The sequence below is a fragment of the Macaca thibetana genome, chromosome 9 (assembly GCF_024542745.1).
Source record: "Macaca thibetana thibetana isolate TM-01 chromosome 9, ASM2454274v1, whole genome shotgun sequence".
Taxonomy (NCBI): domain Eukaryota; kingdom Metazoa; phylum Chordata; class Mammalia; order Primates; family Cercopithecidae; genus Macaca; species Macaca thibetana.
In genome coordinates, this window is record NC_065586.1 from 58300287 (window position 1) to 58324521 (window position 24235).

Sequence of the window (24235 nt, forward strand, 5' to 3'; positions counted from 1 at the left end):
ATACAGTTTCTTCACTCTTTTACTGTCATTTCAGTGGACTGTTGTGAGGAACCTGTCAAATGTGTATTCAATCCCTCGTATTATTTTTGAGCTAAGCTTTTAAAATGCATTATACATGGATACGCCTTTTTTCTGGATATAATTTAATTTTCTTGGCAGGGCGCGGTGGCTTATGCCTGTAATCCCAGCACTTTGGGAGGCCGAGGTGGCAGATCACGAGGTCAGGAGATCGAGATCATCCTGGCTAACATAGTGAAACCCTGTCTCTTACTAAAAAACACACAAAAAAATTAGCTGGGCGTGGTGGCGGGCGCCTGTAGTGCCAGCTACTCGGGAGGCTGAGGCAGGAGAATAGTGTCAACTCGGGAGGTGGAGCTTGAGGTGAGCCGAAATTGCACCACTGCACTCCAGCCTGGGCGACAGAGCAAGACTCCGTCTCAAAATAAATAAATAAATAAATTAATTAATTAATTTTCCTTAGTAGAGTCATCACTATGAACACTGATTATTACACTGTATATGGTAATGACCTCAGAGACTACTGAAAAATGAAGGACAGTTAAGCCCCAGATTGATGTAGTTTTTCCATTATTTATGTTTGCTTTTTATAGTGCTTCTGTTTCCTCCCTTGCTACTATGGTTATCAGCTCTCACTTCTCACTGCAGTAGGTGGGCCTGCCTCTAGAAACATTCCTATTTCCTTCTAATTTTCTGTTTCTATGTGGTGAACATCTTGGATTTGTATAAAGTAAGTTTCAGAAGCAGACCCTGAAACAAACATCAGTATGAAAGTCAATTACAGGGAAATGTTCTCAAAGAAAGCCCACAGGGCAGTGGGTTATGAGATTAGAAGGCAAGGAAGCAAAGCAAGGGTGAGACATCAAGCAAAGCCCCGTGGAGAACTCAGGAAAGGGTAACTTTGGCTTAGGCTTATGGGGAATTTGGGACAGTGTAGGTCCAATCTAAATGTCGTCCCAACCAGGGCAAAGAGAAGTGAGTCACTGGTTAAGGACAGCTGCTGGTGGGAAGTAAATTTCCAAGTACTTTTTGGCTTTCTCTTCAAGGAGGCAAAGTTGCTCCAGCAGCCCAAGAGCAGCCCTCCAACACAGACATATCTGCTGGATGTTGGGAGTATCCATGTGCAAGAAAATGGAAAAGAGATCTGAGGGGATATAGAAGGAACACTGACATCATCTGCTACCATTCTCCTATGAATAAAGTTTAGATGTTTAAGACCATGGAGTTTCAGTGAGTGGCATAGCATGTAAAAAGAGTTAGGCAAAATTTGGTTTGAAATCATCACTGCAAATTGATAATATATGTCCTGCTGGGCGTGGTGGCTCACACGTGTAATCCTAGCACTTTGGGGGGCCGAGGTGGGCAGATGTCTTAAGGTCAGGAGTTCGAGACCAGCCTGGCCAACATGGTGAAACCCCTTTTCTGCTAAAAATACAAAAATTAGCTGGGTGTGATGGTGTGTGCCTGTAATCCTAGCTACTCAGGAGGCTGAGGCATGAGAACTGTTTGACCCAGGAAATGGAGGTTGCAGTGAGTTGAGATCACACCACTGCACTCCAGCCTGGGTAACAGTGAGACTCTGTCTCAAAAAACAAAAACAAAAACAAAAAAACTTTGCACATGAATGTTCATAGCAGCATTATTAATAATAGCCAAAAAGTAGAAACAACACAAACACCTATCAACTGATAAATGGATAAACAAAATTGGTACATCCATACAGTGGAATATTATTTGGTATTAAGAAGGAAGGTAGTGCTGATACACGCTACGGTATGGATGAATCTTGAAAATGTTGTGCTGAGTGACACAGAAAGACCCGATATTGTATGGTTCCACTTATATGAAATGTCCAGAATAGACAAATTCATAGAAACAAAGTAGATTAGTGGTTGGTAGGGTCTGAAGAAAGGAAGGAACAGCGTATGACTGCTAATAGGTATGAGTTTCTTCCCAGGACAATGAAAATGTTCTGGAATTAGTGGTGATGGCTGTACAACTTTGTAAATACACTAAAAACCACTTAATTGTATACTTTATTTTATTATTATTATTTTTTTGAGACAGAGTCTTGCTCTGTCACCCAGGCTGGAGTGCAATGGTGTGATCTCGGCTCACTGCAAATTCCACCTCCCAGGTTCAAGCAATTCTTCTGCCTCAGCCTCCAGAGTAGCTGGGATTACAGGCGCATGCCACCACACCCGGCTAATTTTTGTATTTTTAGTACAGACAGGGTTTCGCCATGTTGGCCAAGCTGGTCTTGAATTCCTGACCTCAGGTGATCCACTTGCCTCGGCCTCCCAAAGTGCTGGGATTACAGGCATGAGCCACTGCACCCAACCAGTATACTTCAAAATAATAAAAGCCTCATTGTTCTACTGGACCATTTCCTGCTCTCCTACTATGCTTTGTTTTTTTATTTTTATTTTTTGCTTGTTTTTTGTTTACTATTTTTTCATCTACCGCATATCCTTTACTTTCTTCTTTTTTTCTTTTCTTTTTTTTTTTTTGAGACAGAGTTTCGCTCTTGTTGCCCATGCTGGAGTACAATGTGATCTCAGCTCACCACAACCTCCGCCTCTCAGATTCAAGCAATTCTCCTGCCTCAGCCTCCCGAGTAGCTGGGATTACAGGCATGCACCACCACGTTGGCTAATTTTGAATTTTTAGTAGAGATGGGGTTTTTTCATGTTAGGCTGGTCTCGAACTCCCAACCTCAGGTGATCCACCTGCCTCAGCCTCCCAAAGTGCTGGGATTATAGGCATGAGACACCGCACCCGGCCTTACTTCTTTCCTCATCCATATCAGTCCATGGTCCCTCATTATAACCACTCCCTTGCCACTTTTCCCTTCATTGTACTGCCTAGCAAAACTCAACCCTGCTTAAATCCAGTTTTCCACCTATTCCATACCTGTATCTGTTGTTGAATGAGGCTGGTAAACACACATAATGCTAATGCGACTACTAACCTCAAGGAGACCATTAAATGCTGCTACTGCATTACACAAGTCTATTCACTCTCCTACTCTCCTAGATGGCTAATTTTATACATCTTATCCTTCCTCCTCAAACCTCCATCCTCCTCTCCATTCTCATTGTCTTTACACAGAGAAAATAAAAACCATCAGGACAGCACTTCCTTGTGCTCCACCATCACATATGGCAACTCTCTACCTGTTTTCCTATTTTCTATCTTCCCCTCTGTTATGAAGGAACAGCCCAAGGGCCTAAGGCCAGCCTCTCCCAGCCACAAGGTCCCATTCCTTTTCATCTACTGAAGGGCACTTTCTAATATTGTACCCTCTCTTTCCTCTGCCATCATTGCCCCCCCACATTAAGTCATTCTTATTATTAATACAACAAACATGCTATCATATAGCCAATCAAAAAAACAAAAACGAACAAACGCCCTCTTGACACTAGATCCTTCCCCACTCCTGCCCAAGCTACAGCTCCATTTCTCTGCTGCCCTTCTAGGAAAACTTGCCCCTACAGGAAAGACTTTTTCTCCAATTTCTCTGTTTCCATTTTCTCTCTCTCTCATTTCTTTGCCTAATTCTTTTAAGTTGAAAAATTCTGATCCTACAAAAAAAGTTAAAAGAATCAACACTATATTTTTCACCTAAACTCATCATTTACAATAAATAACATTTTGCCACATTTGCCTTCTTTCATTCTTTCTATACATACCTACATACATATACACACATACTCTTTTCGGGGATGTGAACCTCTTCCCGAAGTAAGTTGCAGACATTATGACACTTCTCCCCTTTGTTTCTCTAGGAACAACGATATTCTCCTCATAACCCAATACACTATCACACCTAGGAAATTGTAACACTGATTTAGTATCATTTAACATGCAGTCCATATTCCAATTTTCCTAATTGTCCCAAAAATGTCCTTTATAGCAGTATTTTTCTTTTCTTGATATAGGATCTAATTAAAGTTCATGTTTCTCTTGGTTGTCTCTTCAATTTCCCTTACATTTCCCCCTGGATTTTGCCTGCCATGACACTGACATTTTAAGAGTCCACATCAGCTGTCTTGTAGAATATTCCATGTTCTGGATTTGTCTGATTGTTTCTTTGTGATTAGATACAGGTTAAAGTTTTTTATTTTTGGACAAGATGATTACAGAGGTGATGCTGTGGACATCACGTCCAATGCACATAATGTCTGCTTGTCCCACTGTGATGCCACATTTGATCATTTGGTTAAGGTGATGCATGTCAGATCTTGCCACTGTAAAGCTACCTCATTCCCTCTGTAATTAAGTAATATGTGAGATGAAACTTTCAGATCATGTGAATAAGCTCCCCCTCAGTGGCCTTTCACCTAATAATAGATTTTACCATCTACTGATGACTTGCCTGAATACACTCGAGGAGGCAGAATAATCATGCCGTCCACATTTATTTGTTCATATTATTCTTGAAGAGCTTCCCCTCTCACCCCACTATTTTTGTTTGTTTGGTCTCAGCCCTGGTCTGGTTCATTTTAGTGAGGAATGGTATGTATTTATTTGTTTACTTACTCACTTACTGAGACAAACAAAAGGTGTCGCTTTGTTGCCCAGGCTGGAGTGCAGTGGCATGATCACAGCTCACTACAGCCTTGATCTCTTGGACTCAAGTGATCCTCCTGCCTCAGCCTCTGAAGTAGCTGGGACTGCAGGCATAAACCATCACACCTAGCTAATTTTTAATTTTTTGTAGAGACTGGATCTCACTATGTTGTCCAGGCTGGGCTAGAACTCCTGGGCTCAAGCAATCCTCCCGCCTGGGCCTCCCCAAATGCTGGGATTACAGGAGTCAGCCACCGTACCTGGCCTGGGAATAGTATTTTAAAACCATGATCTGTGTGCTCATAGTGCTACTGTTGCTGAGTTTTTCCTGCAAATTGTTTTGTATCAGTTCACAGAAATTGTCTTCATTCTTTTCTATGATTAAATAGTATTCCACTGTATAGATGTATGATAGTCTATTCAACCAGCTCCCCATGGGTAAGCATTTAGATTTATAATATTTATAATTATTACAATTAATGTCACAACAAATACTGTTGCACTCATGTTGTTTCATATTTGTGGAGTACTTTCATGTAAATTCCAATACATCTCACATTCTCTCCTGAACCCATTATAACCCATTTTGCCCTTATTAACTCTTGTCATAGTCACTGATGACCAACATGTTGCTAAAGCCAATGGTCAATTATCCTCATCTAACTTGACCTCTCAGCTGCATCTGATACAGCCAATTGTTCCTAACTTCTTTTTTTTTTTCTTGTTTTTTTTGAGATGGAGTCTTGCTCTGTCACCCAGGCTGGAGTACAGTGGCACAATCTCAGCTCACCACAACCTCCGCCTCCCATGTTCAAGCAATTCTCCTGCCTCAGCCTCCCGAATAGCTGGGACTACAGGCGGGTGCCACCATGCCCAGCTAATTTTTGTATTTTTAGTAGAGACAGGGTTTCACTATGTTGGCCGGGTTGGTCTCGAACTTCTGACCTTGTGATCCGCCCGCCTCAGCCTCCCAAAGTGCTGGGATTACAGACGTGAGCCACCGCGCCTGGCCTCCTAACTTCTTAAAATACTTTCTTTTTTGGCTTGGCTTCTGGCATACTATTCTCTCTCTCCGCCCATTCCCAAATCTTAGCCTAGATTTCTGTCTCAATCTCTCTGAACTTCTGCTCATATTTCTATCTCTTACTTGACATCTGATTTTGCTATAAAACATATCTCAAACCTGACATGTCGAAAACCAAACCCTTGGCCGGGTGCGATGGCTCAAGCCTGTAATCCCAGCACTTTGGGAGGCCGAGACGGGCGGATCACGAGGTCAGGAGATCGAGACCATCCTGGCTAACATGGTGAAACCCCGTCTCTACTAAAAAATACAAAAAACTAGCCGGGCGCGGTGGCGGGCGCCTGTAGTCCCAGCTACTCGGGAGGCTGAGGCAGGAGAATGGCGTGAACCCGGGAGGCGGAGCTTGCAGTGAGCTGAGATCCGGCCACTGCACTCCAGCCTGGGCGACAGACCGAGACTCCGTCTCAAAAAAAAAAAAAAAGAAAAAAAAAAGAAAACCAAACCCTTAATTTTGCCTCCAGGTCAGTTCCTTCCACAGTTTTCCCATCTCTGTAAATGGCAACTCCATCTTTACAGATGCTCAGGTTAAAAATCTTGGAATAGGCTGGGGGTGGTAGCTCACGCCTACAGTCCCAGTGCTTTGGGAGGCAGAGAAGGGAGGATCACTTGAGGCTAAAAGTTTGAGACCAGCCTAGGCAACATAGCAAAACCCCATTTCTACCAAAGATTTAAAAATCAGGCAGGTGTGGTGGCACACACCCGTAGTCGTAGTGACTCAGGAGGCTAAGGAAGGAGATCACTTGAGCCTAGGAATTTGAGATTACGGTGATCTATGACTGCACCACTAAACTCCAGCCTGGAGAACACAATGAGACCCTGTCTCAAAAAACAAAAACATCTTGGAAAAATATTTGACTTCTCTCTATTAATTCATCAAATCCATCAGCAAATTCTGTTCTAATTTCAAAATATATATAGAATTTGACTCTTTCATACCACCTCTACCACTGTTCTCATCCAATCTAACATCTTTATCTAGATGAATTTAATAAATTCTTAAATGATCCCTAGCTCCCCACCCACACTCCCAGGGTATTCTCAATACAACAACAAGAATGACCTTTTAAAATAGAAGTTAGATCCCTCAACTCTTTTCCTCAGTACTTTCCAGTGGCTTCCCTTTTCATTTAGAATGAAAGCTGAAGTCCTTACAATGGTCCTCAAGTGCTTACACAACCTGGCTTCTTGTCTCCTCTCAGATCTGCTCTTCTCATCTCTCACTGGTTGTTCCTTAAACCTGCCAGGAACACTCCCAGTACAGATTTTTGCACTCGGCTGTTTCCTTTCTCTAAAGTACTATTTTCCCCAGACAGCCACATGATTTCTTCCTTACTTCCTTGGGGTCTTCTGTTTACAGTTGGAAAAACTGTATAAAACAGGAGAGGAGATACAGGGATATAACAACTTCTTAAACAGCTTTCAATAAGTTCTCCTTACTGTAGTATCACCCCTTCACCTCCAGTATCCAGATCCTTGAGAAATCTGCAATATAAACTGGGTTGGTTCTCAGTTTTCCCCATTGCTCAAATTTTATAATTAGGTTAATTTTGGGTTTGCCAATTGCCACTCATCCATCTTCCAACTTCCAAATATGTATGGCTGTTTTCTCCTATTTTATCCACTCCATCTTGTGGGCTTACTTAAAAAACAAAAACAAAAAACTCTTTACTATAGTTCGCCAGGCATGGTGGCTCACGCCTGTAATCCCTGTACTTTGGGAGGCCCTGGTGGGTGGATCATTTTAGGTCAGGAGTTCGAGACCAGCCTAGTCAACACAGTGAAACCCTGTCTCTACTAAAAATACCACAAAACTAGCTGGGCATGGTGGCACATGTCTGTAATCCCAGCTACTTGGGAGGCTGAGGCAGGAAAAGAGCTTGAACACGGGAGGCAGAAGTTGCAGTGAGCTGAGATTGCGTCACTGCACTCCAACCTGGACTCTGTCTCAAAACAACAAAAACAAAAAAAACCTAGTTTTAGTTGGGGTTTGACAGGGAGCAAAATGAGATGTATACATTATTCTGGCATGGTAACACAGACATTTTAAATTCATTTCATTTTCAAATACAAATACTACAAGGCAGTTTTATTTTTTTTATTTTATTATTATTATTTTTTTGAGACAGAGTCTAGCTCTGTTGCCCAGGCTGGAGTGCAGTGGCCGGATCTCAGCTCACTGCAAGCCCCGCCTCCCGGGTTCACGCCATTCTCCTGCCTCAGCCTCCTGAGTAGCTGGGAGTACAGGCGCCCGCCACCTCGCCCGGCTAATTTTTTTTGTATTTTAGTAGAGACGGGGTTTCACCGTGTTAGCCAGGATGGTCTTGATCTCCTGACCTCGTGATCCGCCCGTCTCGGCCTCCCAAAGTGCTGGGATTACAGGCTTGAGCCACCGCGCCCGGCCAAGGCAGTTTTATTTTACTTTATGTATGTATGTATGTATTTTTTTTGAGATGGAGTCTCGCTCTGTTGCCCAGGCTGGAGTGCAGTGGCACAATCTCGGCTCACTGCAAGCTCCACCTACTGGGTTCACGCCATTCTCTGGCCTCAGCCTCCCGAGTAGCTGAGACTACAGGCACCCGCCACCATGCCCAGCTAATTTTTTTGTATTTTTAGTAGAGACGGGGTTTCACTGTGTTAGCCAGGATGGTCTCAATCTCCTGACCTCATAATCTGCCCGCCTCGGCCTCCCAAAGTGCTCGGATTACAGGCATGAGCCACCGCGCCCAGCATATGTATTTTTTTTGAGACAGACTCTCGCTCTGACACCAAGGTTGGAGTGCGATGGCGCGATCTTGGCTCACTGCAACCTCTGCCTCCCGGGTTCAAGCAATTCTCCTGCCTCAGCCTCCTGAGTAGCTGAGATTACAGGTGTCCGCCACCACATCCAGCTAGTTTTTGTATTTTTAGTAGAGACAGGGTTTTACCATGTTGGCAAGGCTGGTCTCGAATTCCTGACCTCAGGTGATCCCACATGCCTCATCCTCTCAAAATGCTGGGATCACAGGTGTGAGCCCTAATGCCCAGCAAAAGCACTTTTATAAGGGCAAAATGTTTTATAAAAAACAAACAAGCAGCCAGGCGCGGTGGCTCATGCCTGTAATCCCAGCACTTTGGGAGGCTGAGGTGGGCAGATCATCTGAGGTCAAAAGTTCGAGACCAGCCTGACCAACATTGTGAAACCTCGTCTCTACTAAATATACAAAAATTAGCCAGGCGTGGTGGTGGGTGCCTGTAATCCCAGTTACTTGGGAGGCTGAGGCAGGAGAATCACTTGAACCTGGGAGGCGGAGGTTGCAGTGAGCTGAGATCATGCCATTGTACTCCAGCCTGGGTAACAGAGCAAGACTCCATCTAAAAAACAAAAACAAAACCAAAAATTAACAAACAAGAAAGTAATACCCAAATTTTTAAAAGATTTAAAAATCAAAAATGTGAAAATAGTTCTGAATACTTCTTTACTGTTTTATTATTATTGTTGTTGTTGGAGACAGCCAGGGTCTTGCTGTGCTGCCCAGGCTGGAGTGCAGTGGTGCAACTACAGCTCACTGTAACCTCGACCTCTTAGGCTCAAATGATCCTCCCACCTTGGCCTCCTGAGTAGTTAGGACTACAGGCATGTGCCATCATGCCTGGCTAACTTTTAAGTTTTTGGAGAGATGGGGGTCTTGCTATGTTGCAAGTCTTGAACTTGTAGGCTAGTCTTGAACTCCTGGACTCAAGCAAACCTCCCACCTGGGCCTCCCAACATGCTGGGATTATAGGCATGAGCCACCATGCCCGGCCTACTGTCCTATTCTTATCTTTCATATGTTACACATATACAATATTTTTTATGTATTCAGCATGTAATAAAACAGCATGCTATCACTGAATCCATTTGTCCTCTTTGTGATAGTTCCAATTCATTTGGTGATATGACACCACCAATATTTTTGAAAAAGTAGAACCCTATTCTTCATTATAAAAAAAGGCAACCAAGTTCCATTTATTACAAACATCATTCCAGGATACCCTCTTAAAATCTAAAGTACCTGGCCAACCGCAGTGGCTCACGCCTGTAATCCCAGCACTTCGGGAGGCCGAGGTGGGCGGATTTCCTGAAGTCAAGAGTTCGAGACCAGTCTGGCCAACATGGTGAAACCCCGTCTCTACTAAAAATACAAAAAAATTAGCTGGGTATGGTGGCATGTGCCTGTAATCCCAGCTACTCTGGAGGCTGAGACAGGGGAATGGCTTGAATCAGGGAGGTGGAGGTTGCAGTGAGCCAAGACCACACCACTGCACTCCAGCCTGGGTGACACAGCGAGACTCGTCTCAAAAAATCTAAAGTACCCAAGGAGCTATAACTACACAAAAATAAATTAAGCAGTTCAGGCCCTGATGGCTCATGCCTGTAATCCCAACACTTTGAGAGGCCAAGGTGGGAGGATCCTTTAAGCCCAGGAGTTCGCCCAGCCTGGGCAACCCAGTGGGACTCTATCTCTACAAAAAACTTAAAAATTAGCTGGGCGTGGTGGCACATGTCTACAGTCCCAGTTACCTGGGAGGCTGAGGTGGGAGGATTGCTTGAGCCCGGGAGGTTGAGGCTGCAGTGAGCCATGGTCATGCCACTGCATTCCAGCCTGGGTGACAGTGCAGTGTGAGATTGTCTCAAAATAAAAAATTAAATTAAATTAAATTAAAATTAAATTAAATTGAAAAATTAAAAAGTTAAGCAGTGGTTTTTCTCACTCACCTAGGTTAAAGGCCTAATTTAAGTGAAAAAGGTAACTTCAAAGCATATCTTTTTATACCAGCAGATAAAGCAAATGGAAAGTATACATCTACCACAATAAGAAACAATATAATTATCACAAATATAGTATCACTGCTGTTAATTATAGCAACCTCCTACAAACTTAGCAACCAGAAACAAAACTTACCTATCTAAGAATATATCTGGGAGTGGTGGATAGGTCTGCATGTCAGGCACTCGCTCATGGACTATAACCATAATGAAAGATGTAAATCCAAATACTATAAAAACATATATACAACTCAGTATAGTCTTCCAGTATTCTGGGTCCAATCTTCGAACAGAATGTTTGTTTTTACCATTCATGTACTGGTACTGATCAGAATTCAAGTCAGTGATGGGTCCGTCACAGTCATGGGAAAGCTCCCCATTACAGAGCCAGTCTGTACTCTGAAGAGCACTGATGAAAGGGGTCATGGAACCCATGGGACTGTCACTGTTGTAGCCCATCTCTTCTAAAACATCAATATGTATTTTCTGCAATTTTCGGACCGAGAGCATTAACCTTTTAATGTCCCCTAAGACTTTGATTTCCAGAGGAGGAGACCGGAGATCATATTCAGTCAATGTTAGCAATGTGATTCCATCAAGTCGGTGCTTATTGCATAAAATGTCCACATATTCAAAAAAGCCTTCATCCTTCAGCCACACAGCTACATGCTTGGTAGTCCAGCGGCGAATGCAGAGTTGATTATGACCTGCCATTTCCTCCTCCACTGCCTGTCAGGAGAAAACAGGAAAACAAAACAAAAGCTTCAGTGTGTCCTAACAATTTCTTCAAAGACAAACACACATAAATACACCAGAAACAGGCCAGGCACAGTGGCTCATGCCTATAATCCCCAGCACTTTGGGAGGCTGAGTTGGGAGCATCACTTAAGCCCAGGAGTTTGAGACCAGTCCTGGCAACATAGCAAGACCCTATCTCTACCAAAAAAGAAAATTTAGCCTGGGCATGGTGGTACGCCTATAGTCTCAGCTACCTGGTAGGCCGAGGTGGGAGGATTACCTGAGTCTGGGAGGTCAAAGCTGCAGTGCACCATGGTTGTGCCACTGCACTCCAGCCTGGGCAACAGAGGGAGATTGTCTCAAAAACAAAAAATAAGCTATATATATATAAATACACACACCCCCTCCCCCAGAAACAGTAATTTAGCTACACCATCCTGTTGGCTTCTAGAGTAAAAGAAAAATTATTCAATAACGAATGGTTTTCAATAGATTAACATACTAATAATTTTATGCATATGACTCCAACAGCAGAAGAAAATTTAATAACCAAATATTTCTATAGAAAGACATTTTACAAACGGCTTTTCCACTACATCAGTCATAATTAAAAAGTCTACTCGAGAACTAAGAAAAATCCCATTTTAATACTTTTCATAAAATCAAGAAATATAGGAAGATTTATTATATTTTTGAAAGTCAAAGAAAAGAGAGAAAAAAAATCCAATTTCTGAAATCTCCATGTTCATGGAAAATGTATCTCCCCACCTGGGGGGAAATAAACATAAAAGAAAAGTAGATAACTGTAATTCTAGGAAACGTTTTAGATTAAGCATATTTTTTTGTTTGTTTGTTTGTTTTGAGACGGAGCCTTGCTCTGTCACCCAGGCTGGAGTGCCGTGGTGCTATCTCGGCTCACTGCAAGCTCCGCCTCCCGGGTTCAGGCCATTCTCCTGCCTCAGCCTCTGGAGTAGCTGGGACTACAGGCGCCTGCCACCACGCCCGGAGAATTTTTTGTATTTTCAGTAGAGACAGGGTTTCACCGTGTTAGCCAGGATGGTAGTGATCTCCTGCCCTCGTGATCTGCCTGCCTCTGCCTCCCAAAGTGCAGGGATTACAGGCGTGAGCCACCGCGCCTGGCCAATTAAGCGTATTTCTAACTACTATATACAAAATGATTTCTATAACAGATATGAAGCCTTTAAACTAGACATATATTTGAATCTCAATAATAACTCAGTTCTTTCTACAGCTTTGAATATTACATTATAGAACTGAATAGGGCATTTTATTCTTAAACTATCATGGACTTTAGCCATAAAATTTTTAAATTTTATTTAAAATTTAAAATAAATTTAAATTTTAAAACTGTCATTTCAATGTACTCACAAATTTGATGACCCAGACTTTATACTGCAGAATAAAAGGCCAATAATGTGCTATGTTTTAAAAAGTACCAATAATTTTTACTACCTTGATTTCACACAGCTCTATTTATGTTCTTCTATTGTAAAACATTCAGTTACTTGGGCCTCCTCAGGTTTATAAAGTATATCAGATACACAGGAGACAAAGGTCTACATGGAAAAAAACACTATTTCTCAAAAGCACTTTCTCAACTATTAAAGCCTGTAGGTTTTTTGACACTTTCCAGACCTCTGAAGATTGTATTTCCTCCTGAGATAATTTTTTTAAAATGGTAGGCAAACTTTAAAGCATAAAAGAATAAAATGATACAACGAACACCTATGTGCCTACTACCCAGCTTGGAAAAAAAAAAAAAAAAACTGTCATAATACAAATGTTCTTTTTTAAAAACCTGGGTATTAGTTATATGGGTTTGTTCCTTTTGTGAAAATTCATTAAGCTATATAATTGTGATCTATACTTTCTCTATATATGTTAGGTTAAACTTTATTTTCGAAGTCTTGAAAAACCAAATAAAACAGCAATACAAATGAATATCCTTCTATCCTGAAGGATAAATGAATGAGGACAGCATCCTCTTCCTCAATGTAATAATTCTTGATTTAATGATTTAGTGATATAAATGCACTGTGATATAAATGCATTTAGTGATATAAATGCACTGTTAGCTATGAAAAACTTTCTGTGCTTCCTTACAACAAGAAAAGTAAAAAGCTGGTACTACTCTGAATTCTTTACCCACATAAACTCTTGCCACGAAGACTTACAGTTACTTGGCAAAGGCAGACATTTTAACTACATGAGTACCACTTGTATCATCAAAACTATTTAGAAAACAATAAGCTTGATAAAATCCACCCATAGATGAATGTCAGGGAAATGTCAGTTAATCAGTAAGTATTTATTTCTTTATTACTAAAAGCAATCTTAATTTTTGGAAGGCTTAAGTCATATTTTGTTTCACAAAATAACTTTTATTATCGACCCACCTACTTTCCCTGTCTTTGAAAATTACTATCACATCCATTTACAAGGAGTCTATATTTTTTACAAAGTTGTCTAATTCTTATGCATTACGGGATAACAAAAACTCTTAACTCTTTTTAGCTATAGCATATCATCACCACCTCAAATGTCAAAGAATTATGATTTATTCACTTTAACACATGGAACTTACACATTTATGTATTATTTTATATCACTTATTATATCACATATACAATTCCATTAGAAGTATGATTTTGCTGTTTTTGTTCACATGGATAACTAGATGCTTTCACCCTACCTACTATACATACCTTCTTTTACCCAAGGTATGCTCTGACTAAATTACTTCATCCTTGGATATCCAACAAGCACATGCTATAATCTCTGTAGCAGTTATGACATAGCGAATCTGAGAGACAAGTTTCTTTCACATAAAACAAAGCCAGCCAGGCACAGTGGCTCACGCCTATCCCAGCACTTTCGGAGGCTGAGGCAGGTGGATCATGAGGTCAGGAGTTCAAGATCAACCTGGCCAAGATGGTGAAACCCCGTCTCTACTAAAAATACAAAAAAATTAGCCGGGCGTGTTGGCAGGCGCCTGTAATCTCAGCTACTAGGGAGGCTGAGGCAGAGAACTGCCTCAACCTGGCAGGCGGAGTTTGCAGTGAGCAGAGATCGCACTACCGCACTCTAGCCTGGGCAACAGAGGGAGACTCCGTCTCAAAAAAAAAAAAAAAAAAAAAAAAAAAAGGCCAGATTTCTTTAGTCACATTATTTCTAGTCTGTTAACATTCCCCTTTCTCTAACAGCTTACCACCAATGGGTTCCACGTCACTCCCATTCTTGAAGAATTATTCGTTAGGACAGTTTCCTCTCATACTCTGTTCAGAATGATTCTTCTCTTAGTTTTTTCCCCTGTCTTAGCTCACGAGCTCTTTACAACCTCAATCAGGCTAACAGGCTTTGATGCTGACGTTGTAGCTGCTAGAAAATATGAGTTATACATGGAAGTCTCTTGGAAGTCTTTGAGCCTGCTGTAGGAATGCCCTAAAAGCATGACACATTTCACTGTTCTGCTTTATCAGGTCAGTGCATGCCCTTTAATTGTATGCTACTATATAATAGTTAAGAGGCCCATACTAAATCACTACTTAGCTAACACTGTGAAAGCCTACATGAAAGAGGTATATGAAAAGATGATAAAAAGCTTTAGGGCCCATTTAATATTTATGGTATACCAAAGGAATTACAGGGAACAGGAGACTTTGAGTGATAAATACAAATTGAAAAATAAGGAAATTAGATTAGTAAGTGTTTACAGATATTAAGAATTAAGATTTTATCAATAATTAATACAAATAAATGATCTGTTAAAGGACATGTGCTTCTGACCAAGATTTACTAACAAGAACCAGATTTATCCTCTGACCTGAAACAACCAAAAAACAAACAAAATGTATGGGGAAAAAAATTTTCAGCCAGGTGTGGTGGCTCACGTCTGTAACCCCAGCACTTAGGGAGGCTGAGGTGGGTGGATCACCTGAGGTTGAGAGTTCGAGACCAGTCTGGCCAACATGGAGAAACCCTGTCTCTACTAAAAAGTACAAAAAATTAGCTGGGTGTGGTGGCAGATGCCTGTAATCCCAGCTACTTGGGAGGCTGAGGCAGGAGAATTGTTGAACTCGGGAGGCGGAGGTTGAGGTGAGCTGAGATCGCACCATTGCACTCTAGCCTGGGCAACAAGAGCAAAACTCCGTCTCCAAAAAAAAAAAGTTTCAAGACACTGGACATCAGGAAGATCCCTGAGAGCCAGGAAACAAATAAAGTGAACCCTACCGCACCAGGTTATGGCCTTGAGTTTCCCAGCCGCAAGAGGCACAGGATGGGAAACTCACATGAGGTCTGGCAGGCTCAATGAGTTGAGGAGATGGAGCTGAGAGTTGGGGGGGATCAAGATGTCTAGTGTTTATGGGGCACAATACTAAAGAGGAGATACACAGACGAGAACTCCAGAGATCTGCGGGTCTCTCTTGAATATTTAGCTGAATGCCTATCAGCACATGTATGTAAGGAAACTAACCAAGACCAAGGAAAGACCACCCAAATGAATTCCCAGCACTCACATGAGGCCAAGAAAAGTGCCTATTCCAAATAGCCAGATTGAAAAAAGGTCTCATGAGCAGCTTTGGGTAGAGTACACAGAAAGATCTTGCCATGGTAGTGAGGCAAAACTAACCCTACGGCAGCAACTCTCAACTGGGGGCAATCCTCCCCACTTCCTGGAACATTTGGCAATGTCTGAAGACATTTTTGGTTGTTACAACTTTGGGGGGGAATGCTGTTAAACATTCTATAATGCACAGGACTATCCCCTCCCCCAACAAAGAATTACTTGGCCCCAAATGTCATGGTGCTGCTATTGAGAAACCCTACCCTTGACTAAACATGTCTCTGGGTTCATCCTAACAAATCTTAAAAGGAAGACTCAAAGGGATCAAACTGTGTTCAAGTAGTTGAACAGCATCCCACAAAAAGCTCAAGAATATTAATAGAAATACCAAAGTATCTAGAGTACAACAATGAATTCATAATGTCCAACAATGAATTCATAATGTCTGGCATCTAGTCAAAGATTATCAGGCATGCAAAAAAGCAGAAAAGTATCACTTACAATGAGGAGAACAATCAATCAATCAAGAACTTACACAGATAATAAAATTGGCAGATAAGGACATTAACATAGTTATGATAATTGTGTAATACATTTGTCCAAAAAGTTAAATGAAGAAATAGACACACAATGGGCAGGCGGGGGCTCATGCCTGTAATCCCTGCACTTTGGAAAGCAAGGCAGGAAGATCCCTTGTGGCTAGTTCAAGACCAGCCTGAGCAACAAAGGGAGATGCCCCCTGCCCTCGCACCATCTCAACAAAAAAGGAAATAGATACATTAAAAAAAGACTAATGCAACTCATAGAGTTCTAGAGATAAAATGACATTATCTGAGATGAAAAATACCCTGGATGGCACTAACAGCTGATGAGACACTGAAGAAGGTAAGAGCAATAAATGTAACTAAGTAACAATAGAAACAATTCAAAGGCCCTGGTTGCAATCCCAACACTTTGGGAGGCTGAGGTGGAAGGATTGCTTAAGCCTATCAGTTCAAGACCTGCCTGGGCAACATAGTGAGACCTCGTCTCTATAAATAATTTTTAAAAATTAGCCAGGCATGGTTGTCCATGCTTGTAGTCCCAGCTACTCAGAGGTTCAGGTGAGAAGATCACCCAAGTCCGGGAGTTCAAGGCTGCAGTGGGCTGAAAGCGTGCCACTGCACTCCAGCCTGGGCAACAGAACAAGAGCCTGTCTCAAAAAAAGAAAGAAAAGAAACTATTCACAATAAAACACACACACACACACACACACACACACACACACACACACACAAAAGGGAGAGAACTTTAAAAAAGAGAATATTATTCAGCCTTAAAAAGGAAGGAAGTTCTGGCACATGCTATGACATGGATGAACCTTAAAGACATACAAAATGAAATAAGCCAGTCACAAAAGGACAAATACTGTAAGATTCCACTTATATGAGGTAACGAGAGTAGTGAAATTCACAGAGACAGAAAGTAGAATGGTGGCTGTCAGGGACTAGGAGGAGGGAGAATGAGTCATTTTTTAATAGGTATAGAATTTCAGTTTGGGAAGATTTTTTAAAAGTTCTGAAGATGGATGGTGATAATGGTTGCACAACACAGTAAATGTACTTAATGCCTCTGCACTATATAAAAAATGGTTTCGGCCGGGCGCAGTGGCTCACACCTGTAATCCCAGCACTTTGGGAGGCCGAGGTGGGTGGATCATGAGGTCAAGAGATCGAGACCATCCTGGCTAACATCGTGAAACCCCGTCTCCACTAAAAATACAAAAAAAGAGCCAGGCATGGTGGCAGGTGCCTGTAATCCCAGCTACTCCGGAGGCTGAGGCAGGACAATCGCTTGAACCCGGGAGGTGGAGGTTGCAGTGAGCTGAGATCGTACAACTGCACTCCAGCGTGGGTGATAAAGTGAGACTCCAACTCAAAAAAAAAAAAAAGTTTAGATTACACATTTGGTTGTATATATTTTACCACGCACACACACACCAAAGAAAGAACGTCAGTGAGAGGTGGAACAACATCAAACAGCCTCCAAAAGACAAGAGAGAACAGAAAAAAATATTTGAAGTAACAATTGCCAAAAATTTTCCAAATCTGGTAAACATGTGTATCCAAGAAGCTCAACAAACTCCAAAAATAAGAAACAAGAAGAAAGCTATACCAAGGTATATCAAAATCAAATTACTTAAAAACAGTGACAATGAGAAAATCTTAAAAGCAAAAGAGAAAACAGACACATTAGGAACAAAGGTAAGAATAATAAGAGATTTCTTACTGGGCACAAGCCAAGCTAGAACACAGTGAAACAATATCTTTAAAGTACTGAAAGAAAAAAAAAAAAAAATCAACCTATAATTGTATGCCCAGTGAAATATCCTTCAAAAGCAAAGGCAAATACTTGTTCAGACACACAAAAGCTGATTTCATCACCAGCAGACATACACTACAAAAATTTAAAGTCCTTCAAGCAGAAAGAAAATGTTACCACACCAAAATATGAATCTACACAAAGAAATGAACACCAAAATGGTAGCCACATGCATAAATATATGCATTTTTTCTTATCATTTTTGTTTGTTTATTTATTTGAGACAGCGTCTCACTCTATCACCCAGCCTGGAGTGCAGTGGCACGATCTCTGCTCACTGCAACCTCTGTCTCTGGGTTCAAGAGATTTTCCTGCCTCAGCCTCCCCAGTAGCTGGGATTATGGGCCGATGCCACTGCACCAGGCTAATTTTTTTATTTTTAGTAGAGACGAGGTTTCACCATGTTGGCCAGGATGGTCTTGAACTCCTGACCTCAGGTAATCTGCCTGCCTTGGCCTCCCAAAGTGCTGGGAGGCACCGCACCTGGCCTTAAGTTTCTTGAAGAGATAATTTAGGCCGGGCGTGGTGGCTCACGCCTGTAATCCCAACACTTTGGGAAGCCAAGGTGGGCAGATCACATGGTCAAGAGATTGAGACCATCCTGGCCAATATGGTGAAACCCCATCTCTGCTAAAAATAGCAAGACTTCATCTCAAAAAAAAAAAAAGATAATTTACAGTTTAAACAAAAAGCAATGTACTGTGGGATTTATAACATATGTTAAACATACGTTAACAATAGCACAAAGGTTGGGAGAAATGGAAATCCACTAATATCAGCTAAAATAATGCCACGAAGAAGCTAAAGAGAAAATTAAACTCAAAGCAGAAGGAAATAATAATGATGAGGGCAGAAATCAATAACAAAGGCCGGGCATGTTGGCTCACATCTGTAATCCCAGCACTTTGGGAGGCTGAGATGGGCGGATCACCTCAGATCAGGAGTTCAAGACCAGCCTGGCTAACATGGTGAAACCCCATCTCTACTAAAAATACAAAAATTAGCCAGGTGTGGTGGTGGGTGGCTGTAATCCCAGGTACTCGTAAGGCTGAGGCAGGAGAATTGCTTGAACCCAGAAGGCGGAGACTGCAGTGAGCTGAGATCGCGCCACTGTACTCCAGTGTGGGCAACAAAGTGAGACTCTTTCTCAAAAACAAAAATAAAAATAAAATTATTTTAAAAAGCGAGTATAAGGAAAAAAAAAAGATGCAAGGCAAGATCATCACTCTCACCACTTCTATGAAACATCAGAAGTTCTGGTCAGTGTAATAAGATAAGAAAAAGAAGTAAAAGGCAGGCCGGGCATGGTGGCTCACACCTGTAATTCCAGCACTTTGGGAGGCTGAGGCGGGCAGATCACGAGGTCAGGAGATAGAGACCATCCTGGCTAACACGGTGAAACCCCGTCTCTACTAGAAATACAAAAAATTAGCCGGGCGTGGTGGCAGGCGCCTGTAGTCCCAGCTACTTGGGAGGCTGAGGCTGAGGCACGAGAATGGTGTGAACCCGGGAGGTAGAGCTTGCAGTGAGCCAACATCGTGCCACTGCACTCCAGCCTGGGCAACACAGGGAGACTCTATCTCGAGGAAAAAAAAAGGAAGTAAAAGGCATACAGATTTAAAAGGAAGAAATAAAACTCTATTTGCTGACAACTTGATTATTTATGTTGAAAATTCAATAGAATCTACCAAAAACAGTTACTAGAATAAGTCAGTTTAGCAAGATTGCTACGTATAATATCAACGAACAAAAATGAATTGTCTTCCTTTTTTTCTTTTTTTTGAGACAGGGTGTCACTCTGTCACCCAGGTTGGAATGCAGTGGCATGATCTCAGCTCACTGCAACCTCCACTTTCCAGGCTCAGGCCATTCTCCCACTTCAGCCTTCCAAGTAGCTGGGACCACAGGTGCATGCGCACCACACTTGGCTAATTTTTAGTATGTCTGGTAGAAACAGGGTTTCGCTATGTTGCCCAGACCCGTCTCAAACTCCTGAGCTCAGGAGATTCACCTGCTTCAGCCTCCCAAAGTGTGGGATTACAAGTGTGAGCTATCACACCCAGCCATCAATTGTATTTCCACATGCTAGCAACAAACAACCAAAAATTAAAATGTACAAAATACCATTTGTAATAGCATAAAAATACGAAATACTCAGGGATAAATCTGACAAAACATGGGCAAGACCTACATGCTGAAAACAACGAAACGCTGCTAAGACAAACACCTAAAAATGAGAAATGAGTAGGTCAGAAGAATCAATACTGTAAGAGGACAATTTTCTCCAAACTTATCTGTCCATTCAACCCAATTCCAATCAAAATCCCAACGGGCCTTTAATTTTGTAGATATTGATACATTTCATAAACAGCTGATTTAAAGGCTCATTATACAACTACCTGTATTTGTTTTCTATTGCTTTGTAACAAATTACCATAAGCTTACATTACTGACCACTCGAATTATTTACTACATGGTTTCCTCTTTTCCCAAAAATCAGCAGCTTCTTCTGTGTTGAATTCCCTCCCCTTGTACTTGGATTAATTCTCCAGGAAAAGCCCAGTCCCTTTTAAGGGTTTGTCTGATTAGATCAGGTCTACTGCGGATAATCTCCCTTTCTTCGTCACCATGGGAGTCATATCCCATGATTAGGTGGGATTACAGGTCCCTCCCATTATACAAGAGCATAGGTCATTAGGGGTCATTTTAGAATTCTGCCTATCTTGGCAGGGCGGGGTGGCTCATGCCTGTAATCCCAGCACTTTGGGAGGCAGAGGTGGGTGGATCACTTGGGGTTAGGAGCTCGAGACCAGCCTGGTCAACATGGCAAAACCCTGTCTCTACTAAAAACACAAAACAGCCCAGCATGGTGGTGCTTGCCTGTAGTCCTAGCTAATCAGGAGGCTGAGGCAGGAGAATTGCTTGAACCCAGGGAATTCTGCCTATCTCAGTACTCAAATCAAGACAAAGTGGTATTAACATAAATCAAGGAAACAGAATATAGAGTCTAGAAACAGACCTATATATATATAGATATCTGATTTTCTACAAATGTGCAAAAGCAATTCAGTGGAGAAAACACACCCTTTTCATTAAATGATGCTGGAACAAATGGATATCCATATGTAAAAACCTCAATTCATACTTCTACCACATATAAGGATTAACTGAAAATAGATCACAGACCTAACATAAAATCTAAGACTAGAAAATTTCTAGAAGAAAACATAGGAGAAAATCTTTCTGACCTGGGTTAGGTAAAGATCTCTTAGATGTGACACCAAAAACAAAATTCATATAAAAACAAACTGATGAACTGGTCTCTATTTCTCTAGGTTGGGGTCTGAGTTTTTAGGATTTTTAGTCTGCAAGTTGCTGCATGGTTTGAATCTTTTATAATTAAGTATCTCTATAATAAAAAGCCAAATATATAGAAGCAATATATACTCATTGAAGAACAGAAAATTTGAAAACTAATTCCTAGAGAATCACTCCTTATAATTTATTATATCTCTCACACGCAAAATTGTCTATAAAGAGAAAACACATCATACATAATTCTGTATCATTTTGCTTAACATTACTGCATGAGTCCTGTCTAATGCTATTACATGTCTTTTGAAAAGATAGTTTTAAAACATTCCATTGTATGACTATACAATAATTTATCCATCTCCCCATTGTTAGCAATTTTTCACTATTTTATTATTATTATAAATGGCATTGCAGTGCCTTAGGTTAAATTTCTAGAAGTGGAATAACTGTATCAACAAATCTGATTTAAATACTAACTCTTGTTACACCATTAAAGCGTGGTCCACCTTAAAAAGCATTTCATGCAAAGCTTGGTACTTGTCCAAAATGTTAATGGGTAGTGATCCACGCCTATAATCCCAGCACGCTGGAAGGCCGAGGCGGGCAGATCACTTGAGGTCAGGAGCTCAAGACCAGCCTGGCCAATGTTGTGAAACCCCTGTCTCTACTAAAAATACAAAAAAAAAAAAAAAAGAAAAAAAATTAGTCGGGCATGGTGGCGCATGCCTGTAATCCCAGCTACTCTGGAGGCTGAGGCGGGAGAATTGTTTGAACCTGGGAGGCGGACGTGGCAGTGAGCTGAGCTTGCACCATTGCACTCTAGCCTGGGTATCAACAGTGAAACTCCATCTCAAAAAAAAAAAAAAAAAAAAAAAAAAATTACTTAAGCATCAAAGGTCAATACCTATCAAGGTGCTGAGAGAACAGTCATTCCTGCAGAATTTGATTATCAACAGGAATTATTCAAACTTAGTTTTAAGTCATAGATAACAGATAAAAACAGCTGACTGTTCTAGACAATATGAAATATCTTTTGGATGACGTCACCTCTGGTTAGAATTTTTGAAAACTGTTTTTAAGAAGTGCAATTTTCAGCAAGTAAATGCTTTACTAGTAAATTTGTTTCTTTTCTCTCCAAACAAATTTAGTTCATACTGATTAGAGATTTCGGCAGCCTAAGAGCAAAAGAACTCAGTATATTTTCTATTATATTCTTATCTCCATACTTGATGAAATGAAAAAAGCTTATCATAAACATAACAACCTTACATTTGGTACTCCTAAACATTAGCTCAGATACTCTTTAGTCAATGAGTCTTTAATGCATACCATTAGAACGACCCAAATCTCTTTACAATAATTTAAATACTCCAAATGTTTTGCACCACATTAAAACTGCAAATACCATAGCACAATCAGCCCATTAACTGCAAAAAGAGATAATGACTTTTCCCCACCCTACCTCTCCAACTTATCAGCTGCAGGACATTCTCAACACTATTGGAAATGGCGACCTGACTAAAAGGAGTGCTGCCATCTATGAATCGCCTCTGACTCAGTGCCTGTGGCAGATATGACGAGGTAGCACTCAGTATCCTTTCCAGTCTCCCTCTAGTTGTTTCCTCCTACTACGGAGTCTGAAAAGCTAATCATTATTCCTCAGGGTCCCTTGAAACTAGGATTCAAATGTGAATTAGGTTCAGTCAACTAGATGCTCATGAGATGCTCATGAGACAAGATGTGGAAAGCAGATGGTGAATGAGAGTCGTTTTACTGAAGTTTTGGCTATCCACAAGGATTAAGGAAATGTTGGCCATGTGCACATAATTCTCCAGTTTTCAGTCACTAACTCTGTAAGGGTCATGAAGCAGCTGCGGTTGTGGGGCAAGTAGTAGTGGTTTCCTAATACCTGCATAACAGATATATGCTCTTTTCTGTGTGTGTGGTTAACTACACATAAAATTTACCATTTTTACCATTTTAAGTGTTATAGTTCTGTTTCCTTAAATACATTCAACGTTGTGCCACAATTACCACTATCCATCTCCAGAACTTCATCATCACTCCAAAAAAAACCCTGCAACTATTAAGCAATAACTCACTATCCCCCTCATGCTCAGCCCCTGGTATCCTCTAACCTACATTCTGTTGCTATGAATTTCCCTATTCTAGATATTTCATATAAGTAGAATCATGCAATATTCGTTCTTTTGTGTCTCACTTATTTCACTTAGGCTTCAAGGTTCATCTTCTGTATTGTTGTGTATGTCAGAATTTTCTTTCCTTTTTTTTTTTTTTTTTTTGAGACAAGAGTCTTGCTCTGTCGCCCAGGCTCAAGTGCAGTGGCACAATCTCGGCTCACGGCAAGCTCCGCCTCCCGGGTTCAAGTGATTCTCCTGCCTCAGCCTCCCAAGTAGGTGGGACTACAGGCACCCACCACGACACCCAGCTAATTTTTTGTATTTTTAGTAGAGGAGGGGTTTCACAATGTTGGCCAGGCTGGTCTGGAACTCCTGACCTCAAATGATCCACCCACCTCAGCCTCCCAAAGTGCCGGGATTACAGGCCCAGCCCAGAATTTTCTTTCTAAGGCTGAATAATATCCCCTTTTATGTGTATATCACATTTTGTTTACACATTCATCCATCCATGGACACTTAAGCTGCATTCATCTTCTGGCTATTGTGAATAATACTGCTCTTAACATGGGCATACAAATATCTGTTCAAGTCCCTGCTTTTACTTCAGGTATACACCTAGAAGTGGAACTGCTGGC

At 41.3% G+C, this 24235-nt stretch overlaps 1 protein-coding gene across 4 annotated transcripts in view; it reads right to left on the bottom strand.

Annotated features, from left to right (window-relative positions):
* SAMD8 (sterile alpha motif domain containing 8) overlaps nt 1-24235 on the bottom strand; it is a 73244-nt gene that overhangs the window by 21430 nt on the left and 27579 nt on the right. For all 4 annotated transcript variants that reach the window (XM_050803479.1, XM_050803477.1, XM_050803476.1 and 1 more), the window contains one exon: nt 10597-11189. In XM_050803479.1, the coding sequence (XP_050659436.1) occupies nt 10597-11174 (578 nt within the window). In that variant the 5' untranslated portion in view covers nt 11175-11189. The remainder of the gene's footprint in view (nt 1-10596; nt 11190-24235) is intronic.